The sequence below is a fragment of the Argiope bruennichi genome, chromosome 4 (assembly GCF_947563725.1).
Source record: "Argiope bruennichi chromosome 4, qqArgBrue1.1, whole genome shotgun sequence".
NCBI classification, from domain to species: domain Eukaryota; kingdom Metazoa; phylum Arthropoda; class Arachnida; order Araneae; family Araneidae; genus Argiope; species Argiope bruennichi.
Genome location: NC_079154.1, coordinates 135,275,295 through 135,291,832, shown reverse-complemented (window position 1 = coordinate 135,291,832; position 16,538 = coordinate 135,275,295). Strand labels below are relative to the sequence as shown.

At 31.9% G+C, this 16,538-nt stretch overlaps 1 protein-coding gene across 1 annotated transcript in view; it reads right to left on the bottom strand.

The window, feature by feature from the left end:
• LOC129966133 (calpain-A-like) overlaps positions 1–16,538 on the bottom strand; it is a 77,617-nt gene that overhangs the window by 25,581 nt on the left and 35,498 nt on the right. The window contains exons 2-6 of the mRNA XM_056080520.1: positions 13,104–13,486; positions 12,556–12,696; positions 11,377–11,508; positions 7,004–7,197; positions 4,016–4,184 (exon numbers count right to left, since the gene is read on the bottom strand). Coding sequence (XP_055936495.1) covers positions 4,016–4,184; positions 7,004–7,197; positions 11,377–11,508; positions 12,556–12,696; positions 13,104–13,454 — 987 coding nt within the window. The 5' untranslated portion in view covers positions 13,455–13,486. The remainder of the gene's footprint in view (positions 1–4,015; positions 4,185–7,003; positions 7,198–11,376; positions 11,509–12,555; positions 12,697–13,103; positions 13,487–16,538) is intronic.

The following is a 16,538-nucleotide window of genomic DNA, read 5'->3' as shown; positions in this document are numbered from 1 at the left end:
ACTGTGTAAACCCAAAATTTAAGCATTCTTGAGAATATTTTCTTGATTTTAATTTCGGAACCACGCTCTTCTATGTACTTGTTGATGCTTGACTGTCGTCTAATGCTCGCTTACATCCGCTTAAAAATTTATCCATGAATCTGCATAAATCTGCTGCCGTAAATATTTAATATGGTGAATTGAAATTAACACGAAAACATATATAACATACACATTCACAATATATTCGATAGCGATAGAAGGAGCGACTTGAATGAAACCGGCTGGAATTGAAACTTGCGTTATCAAACATTTTCCTTCTTCCTTTGAGAAAACATCTGCGCATGCTCGAGACGGCATCAGCCGTGTGGATTCTCTTCCATAAACATTACTTATTTTTTTCTCTTTTGTTTAGTCATGCTTCTGTTTTATTTCTTTATTTCTTTCTTATTTCTTTTATTAAAAAATGTATTCCCAGTTTCTAAATTTAGCTCACCCCGTCTAGGTTAACTTTCATTAACGAACTTTTCTACTTTCATATTCTTTTAACGTTATATCCCTGTTGGGCTTTCATTTCAAATATAATATTTAAATTTTCGCCGCTTTCATTCGCTTCATCTGTTCACTGCCCGCTTTGCAAAATGCCAGATGTGGTTTCTCGTCCATGTTGGCTAGCTTTTACTCTTTTTTTTTTTTTTTTTTTTTTTTTTGGCAGTTAGTTAAAAATAATTTCAAAACAGAATACAAAATACTCAATATACGTTATTGTTGTATACTTTTTATTGTAAGTGGGGGGGGGCGAGATGAAAATTATGATTGAAAACTGGGCCACGAATACTAAAAGGTTGAGAAACGCTGTTGTAATGTATTCTTAACACACTAACAGATTAAACGAATAAAATTTTCACTCTTCTGCGACCATGCATGGCCAGGTTATAAAACTTAGCTTTACTTCATCATAAAAAAATTTCATTATTTATTAACTATTATTTATTATTCGTTATTATAAATTCATTATCTTAAATGTTATTACTTTAGGCAAAGAAAAATGAAAGACTTCTAGGAAGGCTTCCTTTGACTAACCGATCGTTTTTGGTCATTTCATTGGTCTACACTGGCAAAAAATGATGGCATCCAACATTCATTAGTAATAATGAAGAAAAAATAGATAAATGTATTAATATTTTTTTTTTTTTATCATTGAAAGCATGCGGGATAGATAAATCGTGAGTTGCCTATTTGAAATTGCCAAAAATGGAATGACTGTTGAAATAGTTCGCGGCATTGTCTTAAATTCTCGTTACTAACATTCAGAAGAGATATTAACTTTTACAAAACGTCGCCGCTCAAGTCAATTTATCACTTCATCTCTACATATTTCACGATTCAGCTCCTGCATTACCAAACCTAGATAAGCTCGAAAATTCTACTCCACGCTTTCAAACACATCATATTCATTCAACGTCCGTGACGCAAATTGCAAACTCTTTACTCCATCCAGGGCAATTTGAGGTATTAGATAATAATTTCCAGAAAAAGACCGTTTTGTGCACGAAATTTCCTTTTTTCTGTAGGTCTTTACACAACTAAAGTGAATGGAGCAAGGTTCTCTTCTAATGTTTTCTCGGAAACAATTTAAGGCGTGGTCATTTTGACTCATCTGCATTCAGTAATAAAACATGACCCTCGGCCAACTAGAACAGAACGGATGTTATGGCCTATCGTTTAGTAGCCGTATTTATTATTTAAAGTTGGCAGCACGAAGGCATTACGCAAGAATCGTCGAGACAAGCGAGATATCTTTAGCGGAATTCATTAGGGAAGTGGATCATGTCAAAAGATGGTTGAAACCATTGTTGATGGATTCCGAAAACAGGAAATTTCCTTGGAATATCGTTCTTTGTGGTATTCTTTTGCGAGTATTCCGTCTCCTCAGAAGGAAGTACGGGGCATCCTGCTGGATCAAATGATATGTAACTGGAACAGCAAATATTTATTTCAGTGAATGACATTTCTTTTAAATGCCACTTCACTGTGGCTTACCAGGAAATAAAAAGAAGGACTCCGTATATTTTCTGTGTTGCTCCAATAATAAATTGACCACCATTAGACAAACACAGATAAATATTTGATGTTTTCCTGATACCGGAGCTTCTACAAGACCCTTTTAATATTTTGATATTCTTAAGTTTTACAGACCGAGCAATTGCAGAGAAAGATAGTGGCTATCTTTGTGCAATAACACGCATTTCAAACTTCCGATTAGTCGTAATATTAGCTTCCACTATTATAATTTTCTACATCCTCGTCTTCCGAAAGAATATCTTATAATGTTTGGAAAATGGTTTTAAAATTATCTTCACTTAGCAAGTCGCGTCCAAATCACGACATACTACTTATTCTTTTCTAATGATCGAAGCCTTTCATATTCGACATAAAAAAAATAAAAGTTTTCGTTTTAATAAGCAGGTATTTTTCCCACTTCAATGGCTAATCAAATTGCAAACCCATTTTATTCAATTTCTTCAACGGCGTAAACATTTTAAACAGTTTTGAAAGATTTTGTCTTGAACCAACGGTTAGTTGTCCAATTTGGCCCAGTTATCCTTTAATATAAGACTTAGATTTTTTCTATTGTGGTATTTGATATCTACGTTTAATTAACCTATTGAGTCATAGAAATCGCTCTCATTACTTATTGTCGAAGGGCAGCAGTAAAATGTAAAATTGCTATACGAAACTTTCACATTGCTTCATTGAACATTTTTACAGTTGCACATACTTTAATGCTCCTCTAATTAAAGGAGCTGCAAAATGTTATCTAATATCAGAAATGATGTGGAGAGGGCTCACCATGTCACCAAAAACTTTATCTAGGCAGAAGAAATATGTAAAAGAAATCTTGGGAGTCAAACAGAAAGTTTAATTGAGAGCTAAAATGGGCTTAACTGTCTCCAGATAGGCAGTCACTAAATTTTACCTACGGAAATTGAATACCATATAGCCCAAAACTGTTATTTCACAATGTCTTTAAATTATCATAAAATACTTTTTTGATCATATCAGTTTTATTACCGTGCAATTCATTTCTTTATTTTTAATCAAGTTTTTTTAATATAATACACAATCTCTAATATCTTTTTGATATTGTGATAGAATTCAACCTCATCCATCAAATCTTGCAATTGCTTGCTTTTGCCAGTGTTAAAATCAAGATTTTAAAAAAAAATTGCTATCTTTAGAAAATAAGTTCGAACTAGGATTTCCACTTCTGCTTTTACTTATAGTGTATCGATACAATTAAATTCATGTTTTTCAATCGTATCAAATTAACAAGTAGAATTTTTTTTAAAAATGAAATTTTATTTTAAGAATTTTATAACCTGATATGTGAATAATTCACATAAATTATTTGTCGAGAGTGTATTCGCAAATTTTGATATTTTCTTAGCAAATATTACTTGGTTCTAACATATACTTTATTGAGCAATGAATTTCGAGGGGGTGAACTCTATTTTCCTATGTTCCTAAGTTCACCCAAACAATTAAGTCAAATAAGGACTATTATTTTTTCATTATTCAGTTATATATCAACTATATAAAATGAAAGAGCGGAGCACCAAAGCGGAATGAATAACTTTTTTATTTAGTTTTTAATTTCACGCGGCTGAGTTATTACTTTCATTAAAACACTTTTTGTATGAATTATTCTCAGTAATAAACATTCAACTAGTACAGAATTCTAAAGTCAGGCACTTTTGCCAGCTGAAAAATAGCAGACAATGATTCGATGTTGCTCTATCGAGACTGATATCCCTTCTGCCTTGGATCACCCACCGATCCCTCCTTCATCACGGCTGCCTTTTACATTTAACATTAAGGATGCAGTTCCATTTATTTCAATACTAGTGTTTTTTGGAATCACTAATGATAGAAATATATGTTCCTGAAAAGATAGGTTAAATTATTATTTAGCATTTTACAGTTAATTACAAAAAGTAGAGGTATTGTAACAAATAAGTATGAAGCCACTCACTTTTCTGGAGCAAGTGATAAACGCTCCGCCGGAAGAGGCCTGTAGCAAGAACTGGTAAAGATTTAAGGGAGCCGATTCGAGGTCATATCTTTCCGAGAGCCCACTGGTGAGGTCTACTAGGGCGTCCATTGCCTGACCACCTTCCAGAGCCTCGTAAGAACCATGCAACCTGTGGAAATATGATCGATAACATTGTTAGAAATTTCATGGAGGAAAGAATTTGTATCTAGCATGAACTGAAGCCATGATCAGCATAATAATATTATTAAGTCACGCACATACACATGACGGCAAATGTCAGTAGATATTTATGCACTGAAAGCCTTCTTGTATGCATTTGACTAAAAAGAGAATGACATTAAATGTAGCCAAATAAGCATTGTATATTTTTTTACATATTAACTGTAAGCTAACTAAGATAATTCCAATAATGAAAATAAACTTAGTTGTATTTCAAATGCATTGTATCATGCACGTATCCTAATTCAGGCACAGAGATAAGTCAGTAAAAAGGTAATCAATTATAATACAATAGTTTTGCCTTGTTATTTTTTTTAAATGAAAAAGAAACTACAGTATCCAATGAAATTTATTGTGATTGCTGCTTTAAATTAAAAAGGTAATTAATGGCCTGACAGAAAATAAATCTGTCCGCAATTGCAATAAAAATTTAATTTCAACCGCACTTTTGTATCAATAATAATTGGATTCTGTATCTTTTTAACAAACCCTTATTGAAAGCCTTTCTGAAATCCTCTGACAACCAATCTGAAATGGCCCATGATGAGCGGTACTCATCTAGCTGTACTGCACACTCTCAGTATTGCAGTGAACTATAAAGTTGTGTCACAGTTCAATTAACTCCATGATAATGAAGGCAATTTTACAATTAATACTGAACGGATACCGGATCAATGACTCGCGGGTGCTAAGAGATAAATTTCGCAATCAGAATCTATAGGAATTTTGGTGATAGGTGCATAAGAATTAGGTGCATTGCAGCCTAATGACGATCTTTTAAAGGACCTTTTTTTGTCCTTACACGGAAACTATAAAGAGTTGAGAGACAGAGCTGGAGTCAGTCGAGTATTTAGGCAACGTTGAATCGTGTGAAGAACAGCCAATCTGTATTGAGATTTCAATGAGTCATGTAGTTAATAATAGCCAAAACGAAAATGAGTAGTTAAGTTTTCTGTAAGATTTCTTTATGCTGCTACAGTTGTTTACGACTGATTTGTGCGCTGCTGTTAAGTTATTTGTGCGCTGCTTGTCTTTGTAGAAAGAAGCGCCTTTCCTTGTTACTGAGCCTTAAGGACCGCTCCACCGTGTATCCACGTCATCGGATTCGTTGATTTTGTGGAGTTTTGGAAAATTTTCAATTAATCTCTGGCGAGATTAATTTCGTGTTATTAACTGGTAGCAGAACAAATATCTGAATACATAAATATAGTGTTCATTCATTAAAATTTGGAATAGTGTTAAGTTCCTTAGGAAAAAGAAGCAATCAACTGCAGTGCAGTTTAGTTTAATTTAGTTTAGTTATATTTACGTCCAGTTCGATAAGGTAATGCTATTTTATATTGGGTTTTGAATTTTGGCTCGGCCAGATTTGACACACCTCAGGTCTACATATATGGCTGATCTTCAGTGGAATGAGGTTACCAGGGTTTCAACCCTGGGGTCTCGAGATCTTACCACTAGGCCACCACAAGCCGTTGGCGGAGTAATGAGAGACGAAAGGAGAATGGACGGTTCTTTGATTGAGTGTATATAAATATTAGTATCGGTACCTAACTCAGAATTAATTTTGGAATTAAACGTTTTCAAAAGTGCAGTCGTTTTCCTCTTATTCATGAAATTAAAAGTTATGTCATCAAAATCATTCAACTACATTCGTCCTGATACAGGAATCTATCGAATACAATTAAGAAAAAAAAATTAGAACTTGTTTTATTCATTCCTTTGTTGATTATGTCACTATCAATTCTGCAATCATTCCTACAGCAACTGAAATCTACTTTCTGACACGTCGACAAGAAACTGACTGTTGTCAAGTCCGTATTGCCGAAAAGCAAGTCATTAATATTTGGTTGTCTGCTAAGCAAGTCTATTTTTCCAGATTATTTGGATTGCATATTGATTACAAATTTTAGCGTACAGCTATTGGCGCTATGATCGTACCGTAAAATAGATTTCAGTATCTTATGTCATCATAGCAGGAGTTCTTATCTATTACTCCTCGCCATTGTTGATCAGCTGGCTCCCTGGGAATACAGATTATATTTAATTTCAATTAATTTATCTAGATATAACTTCATGTTCATAATTCTGTCAAACCGGCAGACATAAAAGATGTTATTTTAATTGTCTTATATACATTCTGTTTATTGTATAATTGAGCTTATATCATGGTAATTAATCCCATGACATCATACGACTATTGAAAGCATTTATGTCCGATTCATTTAACTTTCGCGGTATTGTAACTTCACTTTTTTATTCGTCTTGTATTCGTCACGAATAATAAATATTATACTTTTTTTTTAAGCTTTCATGGAGAAAAAAATTACACTCTCAAGTATTTTATGAAACAATGGAAACGATTTGAATACTAAAGAAACTATGTAATTTGTTATTGGAAATTAGACAAAAAAATTTTTTTTTTTTAATTTAGAAAACTTTACACAGTTGGTATCTTAAAATAGGTATATTAAAAAAAAAGCATTTTAAAAAAATTTTACATGGTGTAAAATTTATTTTTGTGCAATTATATTTTCGAAAGCTATCGAGGAAAAGTATCAAAGGTATATTTCTGGCAAATTTGATAGTTGTTGTCAAACGGTCTGATCTGTTGAGAGCTAATACACACGTACTTATCTTTATTATTAGTAGAAATTGATGTAAATGAACCATCCTCCGCTATTATTTTGCTAGAATAATTATCCTACTTCATTCATGGATAATAGTGAGCATATATGGGACACTTACTTGGCATACGCTTTTTCTAACAATGCTACCCAGAATTCCCTCCTGTCGGAGCAACGGGAGAAGATGAGCTCACCCTCCCTTGTTGGCAAGAGATCGTCAACGTAGACGTTGATCCATTTACCGAAACGCCAAAACCGAAAACGCACGATACCTCTGTATCCCATTCCATACAGTGGCTGGTAAGGAGCGATGACCTGGGTGGAAACGCATCAAAATCATTTCCACCATATTAGGAAAGAGAAAGTTATTAAAATGCTATCAATACTTGATACATGATGAATCTAACATGTGCTGTGATATCATGCTCTTCCTCTTCCTGTAAAATTAGTAATGGATTCCAAAACGGAATTGGATCGACGCATTCAACGTGTACTACAAAAGTCTGTTTTAACATCACTGTTATAAATTTGAATCAATAGAGAGGCATAAAAACGTTAAATGCTGTTTTAATTTTCTAAAAAATATTTCCTTTTATTATTTTCATCCTTCCATTAATTGGTGACAATTGATTAAATGGAAAAAATTGTTTTATATCATTGAGCCTATAATATTATTCTAAGTAGGATACTAATATATTTTTAAATAAATGGCATACTCAAAAAGAATTTTATTTTCAAGCACTTGCAATAGATATGATCTGTGAAAAAATATCTATTATTTTAAAATAGTGGACGTGTCCAGAGTTATTCGAAATTTAAATGCTTTCATGCATAATATTCTTAATATAAAAACTAAATTCATGTAAATTAATGTAATTCAATCCTTTATTTAATATAATAATTCATTCTTTTTATTAATAACGTGCTACTTGACTTACTGCCCTAGGGCCCAGGTCACTTATGATCATTTGTCAATGAAGGACATACTTAATGGTGCCTAAAAGAACTGATAACTATTTTAAACCAATTAAAAAATTCCAAAAGATATAAACAGTCATTTCAAAAAGCAGTGGCAAAATAGATTCATTTTACTCTGTTATTGTATTTCAAAACAGTGTGCGTTATTTAAAATTGACTATTAATAAAAATTAAAAGAATGGATTAAAATGAGAGAAAATTGTACAGAAAATAATCCTGTAATATTGAAAAGGTAAAAATTGAATTTTGATACAATATTTATTCATTTCTAATAAAATAATTTGCTTCGAGGCTACTGGAAAAACTTCAAGATTTCATTTCTAATTAATTAAATGATAAGTAATTTTTTAAATTTAGAAAAGTTCACAATATTCTTTTTTTTGTCCTGAAGTGTGCTAAGTTCGGTTAAAATTGGTCTAATCGCTTAGAAGAATATATAAGTTTTGCAATTTCTGAATCCTTTCTTTGTACTGCACAGAAAAGAATGAAAAAAAAAATGCGCTGATGCAAATATTACGTCTATCACAAATGATATGATCTTTTGTTAACTTTCTACTAGTTATCAAATCAGTAATTGTCACTAGAACAACTATCAGTGGTTGTTTCATTTTTTAAACATAAAAATTGGAGCATTTATTTATTTTTTAATCTAAATTTTATTTCAAGAATGCGTTGTTAATACTGATTTATTAGTGCATCTTCTAAAATTCTCAAGTGCAAAAAATTCCCTAACTTTTCAAAAAACTATGGTTATCCAATTCGAAATCTCATAATTCCGAGCTGAAATGATCACATCGAAATAATCGGACGCTTGGAAGAGACTATACAAGTAAAAATGCATTTTCCAAATGAGGCACTATTGAATAACAAAGCAATGTAAAATTGTTGAATTTTTCGAGAGACTTCTTTTGAGATCTTATTTTGAAACTCACCTAAATAAAATATTAGAACATCTATTACTATTTCTAAAAACATCCCAGTAATTTAAATAAATATCATTATTAAAAACACTGTAATGAAACAAATATTATATTCCGCAGAAGAATGTTGTCGAAAATATGCTATGTTAATGTATCTGAAATATATTTTTATAAAGATTACTCATAATTAAAGATAATTTTTTTTGTATGATAATCCATATTTTTTAAACTTTCAGAGGTATTTTGCACTATTCACACATAAATAGTAACAACCGATTTGTTAAGGCTATCGACTTCAAGGACTGTCATTAGAAACATGAAAGGTGATTGACTTTATAACACAGATAATCTCAAACTCCAACAGAAATGATTAGAACCAGACGATATACATAGTTTTTCTTTTATTCCCATGCCGGTTGTTTATTCTTATCGTAAAACTATCACAAATATTCAATTTTGCACAAATTACCTTCATTGTAATTAAAAGAGAAACTGTAGAAATCGGAGAAAAGGCATTCTGTCATTCAACTCAACATTACTATATATTTTAAATATGGCTTAAAAGTCGCTTGTATGTATCGTATAGAAGTTAAGTTTGGATAAAGTATTTGCAAAAAACACAAAAAAAATTATGAAATTAAAAAACAAGAAGAACACATATTGAAAAGAAAAATTTATTTCGGATACATCTAAAAGATATTAATTGGTGCTAACTCGTACCATTTGTTGGGGAAATCCTCTATTAAAAAAAATCTTATTTCATCAGTAATATTTTAATATTAAAATATACTGGAAAATCTTGTGTAGAACTTTAGTAATTAAAAAAAAATACTTCTACGTTTAAATATGATCCATTATATAATAGTGAAACAAGAAGCCGTTGAAAAATTGCAACACTGCATATAAGGAAAAGAAAGATATCTATATAGTGTTGCGTTTAAAATTTGAAATATTCGAAGAGTTCTAGTATAGTATTACACAAAAATATCATACCATTATGTAAGAAAAATGTGTCTAGTTCATAAACCACAAAGTGTTGTTCATCTTAAAATATCGGTGATTTCCTCTGTCACACACAGTAATAAAAAGAAAATAGTAATCTCCATCAATATGGAATGCCATACTTAAAAGATGGAAACTTTTGATTTTAATCATATTAAAACATTTATAAAAGAAAATAGAATACTAATGAATACGTTATCTATCGAACTCTATATTCTTAAGGTAGTATTGCAGATGGCTATTTAAAGAATTAAAAATATGACAATTATCTTTGATTTTTCAAAGCGGAATTTGTTCATTTTGAGAAACAGAGAGACTAAAAAAGTTAAACATTCTAACAAATGTCGAAAAATTCTTCATTAATAATTTTTTTAGAATATTATTCTTAAAAGAATAATTTACTATAATTAGTGCTTGAGTGGAAAACATTGATTGGAATATCTACCGTTGTCTAAAACGTGAGTTTGAAAATGTAAGAATAATGCTTTTTGTACATTTCTTGAACCTTTACTCTTTAACGGATTCATAAATTGATATTTGCAAACACTTTTAAAAACCTCTTTTTTTATCTTTGAAATCAAAATTTAATCTTTTTTTAGAATTTGACAATAATTTAAAAATCACATTAAAAATTACATTTATCTTAACATTCCACAGCATAAATTAGTTTTTATTTTTAGAAAAGCTGAACAGTTTATGATTTCATATAACATGCATTATGCCATTGTCAGTATTATAGAAAAATACTGTTACGGGACAGGAACAATTTTATACTGGATAGGGAAAAAGAATGTAGACAGAGATAGAATCAAAAACGGAGTCACGCTGATCAGGGATGAAATCCGAATTATTGCATTGGAACACAAAGCTTCATTTTCTACAACTACTATTTCTATCAAAATATTAAAAACGAATTAACTATTTAATTCAGTAGATTGGTTAAAATGAAAATCACCCATTTTCTTACCGAAATTTGTACAAAGGCAATAGTTAATTAATCGAAGTTTGGCCTTTTTTCAAACTTTTGACATTATTTTACCAATATGATCTTGCAGTTCAATGAATTCAAATGGATTCGTATCGAAATGTCGTATCTTTGAAGAGTTTTTGTATGTGACTTGATTCGGTTGAAATTTTTCAAACCTTATAAAGGTAGGTTTATAAAATATCTACGTGTAAAACGTTAACGTATGTGACACATAGATCACTCTAATTACTTATTTCTGAATGGCAACGCATCAGTGTAAACAAATCATTATATAAATGCTTCAGACTGCTTCACTGAATCTTTTTACAGCTGTATTTAATTCAATGCTTTGCCAAATATTCTTGCCTGCAAAATATTATTAGTAATTCTCTGCCTAGAGCTGGCATTCTATTCAGACAGAGGATACATAAGAGAATTTAAGAAACAGGCGTCAAATAGAATGTACATCAAGCGCCAAAATATACATAATCATCACGTTTATGTTTAATGGCTATGGCTAACTATTAACTATACCATATTAAACATTGAAAAAGTCAATAATGTCGATGAACAAACTGGTCGCCAAAGGCGGCTAGTGCGTTTAAAGGAAAGAAGTTGGCATCTTACCCTCCGCATGAGATCAGGCCTCTGCGCAACAGCTGCACACGACGAGAGAAACCAGCAGTCGGCAAGAACTCCTTGCACGATGTCATGGCGGCTGATAGTGTCTATCAACAGCTTTGGCTCGGGGATCATCTCCTGTGGTGACAAAGAAAATGCATGGCATTCAGAGGACAATGTGAGAAAATTTGCAAATGCTGAACAATAAAAGAATTTATACTATGCTCTAATAGTGACGGGAAAATTTCCTAGTCGAACGCAAAAAAGGAATATAAAACACCATTTCTAGAGCAATATAATGTTACTAATGAAATTCATATAGAATCATCGAATTTATTTAATTTTTATATTCTCATATATGTAATATAAAGAAAATGCTATAATTCCCGAAAAATTCGAAAGCAAGATTTTGATGAATCTCCTCTTTTTAGACCTCTCCGAGTTCAAAAACACACACACACACACATTTTTGGCATTATGTCCGTCTGTCTGTGACAAAGAAAACTCAAAAACGTTTTAAGCTAGCCGGATGAAATTTGATATAAGACCTTTACATTAAATGTGTAGATTTTTATCACATTTTGAACAAAATCCGTTCAGAGGAACGCTGTCTGTTCGGTTGTTTGAATATAAATTAACACGATAACTAGAAAAGGAAGAGAACCAGATGGATAAAATTCGGTACCCAAGTTTAACATCTCTATCGTAAACACCGATCCAATTTTGAGCCACATCCTACAAAGAGTTGAGCATGAGACAGTCTGTACTTTCAGAAACATGTAAATCCGATTGCTTAAATCGTAATGATTTAAATATATCGAATTTGGTATACAATTTTGCCATTAAAATTGTAATTCTGTGCCATTTTCTTTTATTTCAATCGATTGAGAAAAACCGTCCAAAATACAAATACGATTTTTGGAAACTATTAACCACATGCCAGAAACAAATCGCCAAGGATCACACGATAGAATCAGTGAAAATGCTAAATTCACGCGAAAGGTTTGTATTTCTTAACTACGCTGACACCATGCTAAGCATTCTCTGCCTTCCCAAAATCCACAATATTTTTCGGAGTAGTGGGGGAGAGCACTTTTAGTGGAGAGTATGCGAGAAAGCTCCGTTGATTTATTTTAAGATCAATCGAGAAACAATATGAAAAGAAGAAGATGTTACAGAACTTACGTGCGGCCTCATCCACGTGACCTTTCCTTCTACCAATCGGTGACTATAATAGAGGGAAGATTCCAGAGGGGGGAAGTTGGCATCCATGAACAGCTGACCGACACGCAGAAGAGCCAAGGATCGAAGGACATTTGCATCATCCTAGAAAATGCGTCTTTTCATCAATATTTCATTTCATAAATATCACTAACATCAAAAGCGGAAGAAGGGATGTAAGGAAAATTTCAATTCCGGCACGCTGCATGAAGAATTATCTTGAAGAATTGTTGCTTGACGAATGAGCAAAGAAATTTTGATGTTTCATTAAAAATTTCAAATGCATCATAAATTTGTAATTAGTTCGGAAAATTAAAATTATCATACCATGTTTCGATCAAATGGGGAAATTTTATTGATAATTATTTTATATCTGAAGGTATACAAATGGTAACTGATAAGGGAACTTTTTTTCGCCTTCAGTACAATCGCAATACAACTTTTTGAACTCCCATTATGATAGGAATCATAAGTAGAAGAAATTTAATGAATTAGCAGTAAAAGTAACTTACCGCCACCATTTCATCGCTGTCGTCCGATATATCGCTGATGTCGAAGGCCTCTTCTTCCACGTCCTCCTCCCTCTCTCCCCACCGCTGGTCGTAGGTCAGGGGGCTGGGAGGCCGGCTGCCCTTCACACGGTCCACATCCTTTTGCGTGGCACGTGGAGGCAGTTGCCCTGGCAAGACTGGTGGCGGGGACTTCTCTCCACCCATGCGCTGGTGACCGACCAGGGGATCTCGAATGGAGACTCGGCGGTCCTTGCTGGCTACCATCTCTGGCGGCCCGAGAGGGTTAACGGGGTCAGCGGCGACGGGGCCTACGGTTGAAGTTTTGGTGGCCCTGCTGCAACCACTACCCATGCATTGGCACGCGGGCTACGAGGACTCCATGCCTGCAACACAAAACATAATGCTCACACTTTCTAAATTCTATGCAATAAATTGCAAGGGTATGAAAAGTAATATTTACTTTAGTGTGTGTGTGTGTGTGTGTGTGTGTGTGTGTGTGTGTGTGTGTGTGTGTGTGTGTGTGTGTGTGTGTGTGTGTGTGTGTGTGTGTGTGTGTGTGTGTGTGTGTGTGTGTGTGTGTGTGTGTGTGTGTGTTTGCACGCTCTACAAACTAGACAGTTTGATATAGAACTACAAAAATTAATTCTTTGAATTATTAATTAAAAGAGCATCTAAATTTTAGAAAGACCTTTTTAAAGACCGCGTCAAATGTGGTAGCATGTTCAGCTGTCTACTTGTACAGCATTTTCTAGCGATTTTTGCATTATGTTTGTAGTAGTTTTAAATGTGATGATTAACTATAAATAATATCATTTTTAACATATAATAATTATTTTTTTTAATATCATGCTATTTCTATCGCTGCTAAAAATAAGGGTGAATGTGCGTTTGACTTCGAGTTATCAAATATGGCACATTTATACTTTGTAAGGTTGAAATATGCATCTCGATGACATTTTTTTAATTTATTAAAAATTACCGTTTATCGTTTTTTTCGTGATAACTTCCAAAAATATTATAGTATAAAAATGATTTTTTCATCCTATTAGAACGCAAAAAAATTTATCAATGCCATTCAAAGATACCATTTTTTGATGTGTGAGTTTCTATTTTTATTCAAATTCTGAAAACTATTTTAAGCATACTTTACGTCAATATATTTCATTCCTTAATTATAAAAGATAAATGCATAAGTTTATCTGAGACCTTCTTGCCGTACTGTAGGCCCGACCGTCTGACCTAAAGCTATTAAATGTAGCAACTATATAATTTGGACGGTGGAAATATACACCAGGAACAACTTTTTTTCACATTTTAATTAGAATATTAATTAATTAAAAATCAGATGAAAATTATGCGTTTTTCTGTAATAAGTTCAAAAAATATTACAGTACAAAAATAATTTTTACATCACCTTAAACATCAAAAAAAGTATCTTTTCAATGCTACTAATTCCTTTCCCCTATAATTTTTTAAAAAATTTTAACCAATTTTTAAATATATTTTCCGACCGTATATTTCGCATAAAATAAAACTTAACCCTCCAAGCGGCAACCCCGGAAAAAGACGGAATCTTTTCTCCCTTCAAAACGGCGGACCCGTCTATAGACGGAAACAAAAACTCCCTTAAAACTGTCACTGCCCGTATTTTTACGGGTTCCAGTTTTTCCCTTCCCCCAATCTCAAGCTGTGAGATAATGAGAAGGGAATGTGAGATAAGGAAAAGTGAATCGTTATCAGTAGACGATATATTGATGTGTTCCTGCTCGCGCCCTTTTAAGAATTTTAAAATCTCGCTTACGTTCTGAGGCGTTACTTTTGAGATTTTGATAATAATTACGTATCCAAAATGAAATTTAAATAACGAGAATAAAATTGAAAGTATGAAAATATATACCTGGAATGAATACATACATAAACGTATTATTATTAATAATTTGAAACATAAGATTTTAAAGCTTTCTAGCATAAGAAAGTAGTTAATGTAAAAAATAAATAAAAAATATATAATTAAAATTTGACAAGTTTCTTTTTTATAGCGTGCTTTCATTTAAGGATTTTAGAATTGACATTGCTTATGCAACTTATTTTTGAAAATAAGACACTAAACTTATTTACAGAATTTACTTAACGAACGAAACTTTTTAACTTTTAATGAATTATTTTTTTGTTAGTATTCATTAATAAGTGTATTTCAAAACGGGGAGATATATAGAACCAATATATTAAAGTGCGATTTTTCGGAAAGATTAGTATTCGTTACATTAAATCCTTATTTTTATAACGTAATAAACTATATATGAAAATTGAATATTTGTTTCATTCTTTAAACCTTATAGAATTTCACACTCTTTGACGAATTCGAACGAAAATGTAAGCATTGTAGATATATAAGTTTCATTGTTTTTATATTTTTCCTCTGGTTTTTAATAATATTTTCAAAGTTAATATAAGCGCAGTTTTTAAAGGTTCTATTTTTTGTGTCGAAATATTAATCTTATTTCACTGTACAATCTTATATATACATCGCACGATTCTGTTTATATGAAAGTGGTTTATATTGACATTTTTACTCTTAATGCTGAGTAATTTAATCCACGAATTTTAATCCACTTGAAAGTGAGTGAATGTGTGAGTTAAATGTGAGAATAAATAATTCTAAAATTGTTGCCATTATTTTAACTCCTTGATCTAATTTTATCTCATATGTTAGCATTTAAAAAATTTTTAATGCGTACAACTGGCATTTAGACTATTTTCTTCTCCTGTTTGGTCAGTTCGAGTTCACTGGATGTGATTTTTAACAAACAAGACGGGATATGATATTTTATTTTATTTTTGATCACGAGAGTAAAAAAATTTCGGAAACTCCCACTTCCATGTAATTTGAAATTCTTTATTCTTAATAACCTTTAGCCTCACATTTTCATTTTTTAAAAACAGAACTAGTTTGAACAAGGGTGTCAGACATGAAGGTCGCTTGCGAATATTTCTATTAAAGTAGCGAATATCTCTAATTAAAATGAATATGAATGTTCGTATTGGCGATCTCCAGATCAAACTGTTTGACTTAGAGCGAACGCACTTCGCCATTAAATAATTAGAAAAATGTTAACGTTCATCTCGAGAGGAAATTTTCAAAATTTTAATTAAAACTTCTGTTAATTAAAAATTATTTAAAATTTTACCATTTATCAGCGATAAAATACGAAATTATTCTAATATAATTTATACAATGTGTCATTTATACATTTGAATGTATCACCAAGAAAAATCATTCTTTGAGGTAAAATTAAGATCTTGAACTTTTAGTGTCTTATTTATTGAGATGCTAATTATGGAGCATTCTCTTCAGCCACATGGTTTATTTGTATTTCAGTAAAGAAATTTTTACCCCTTTGCTTTTAGCTTAGATCTTTTTAACCTTTTAACTAA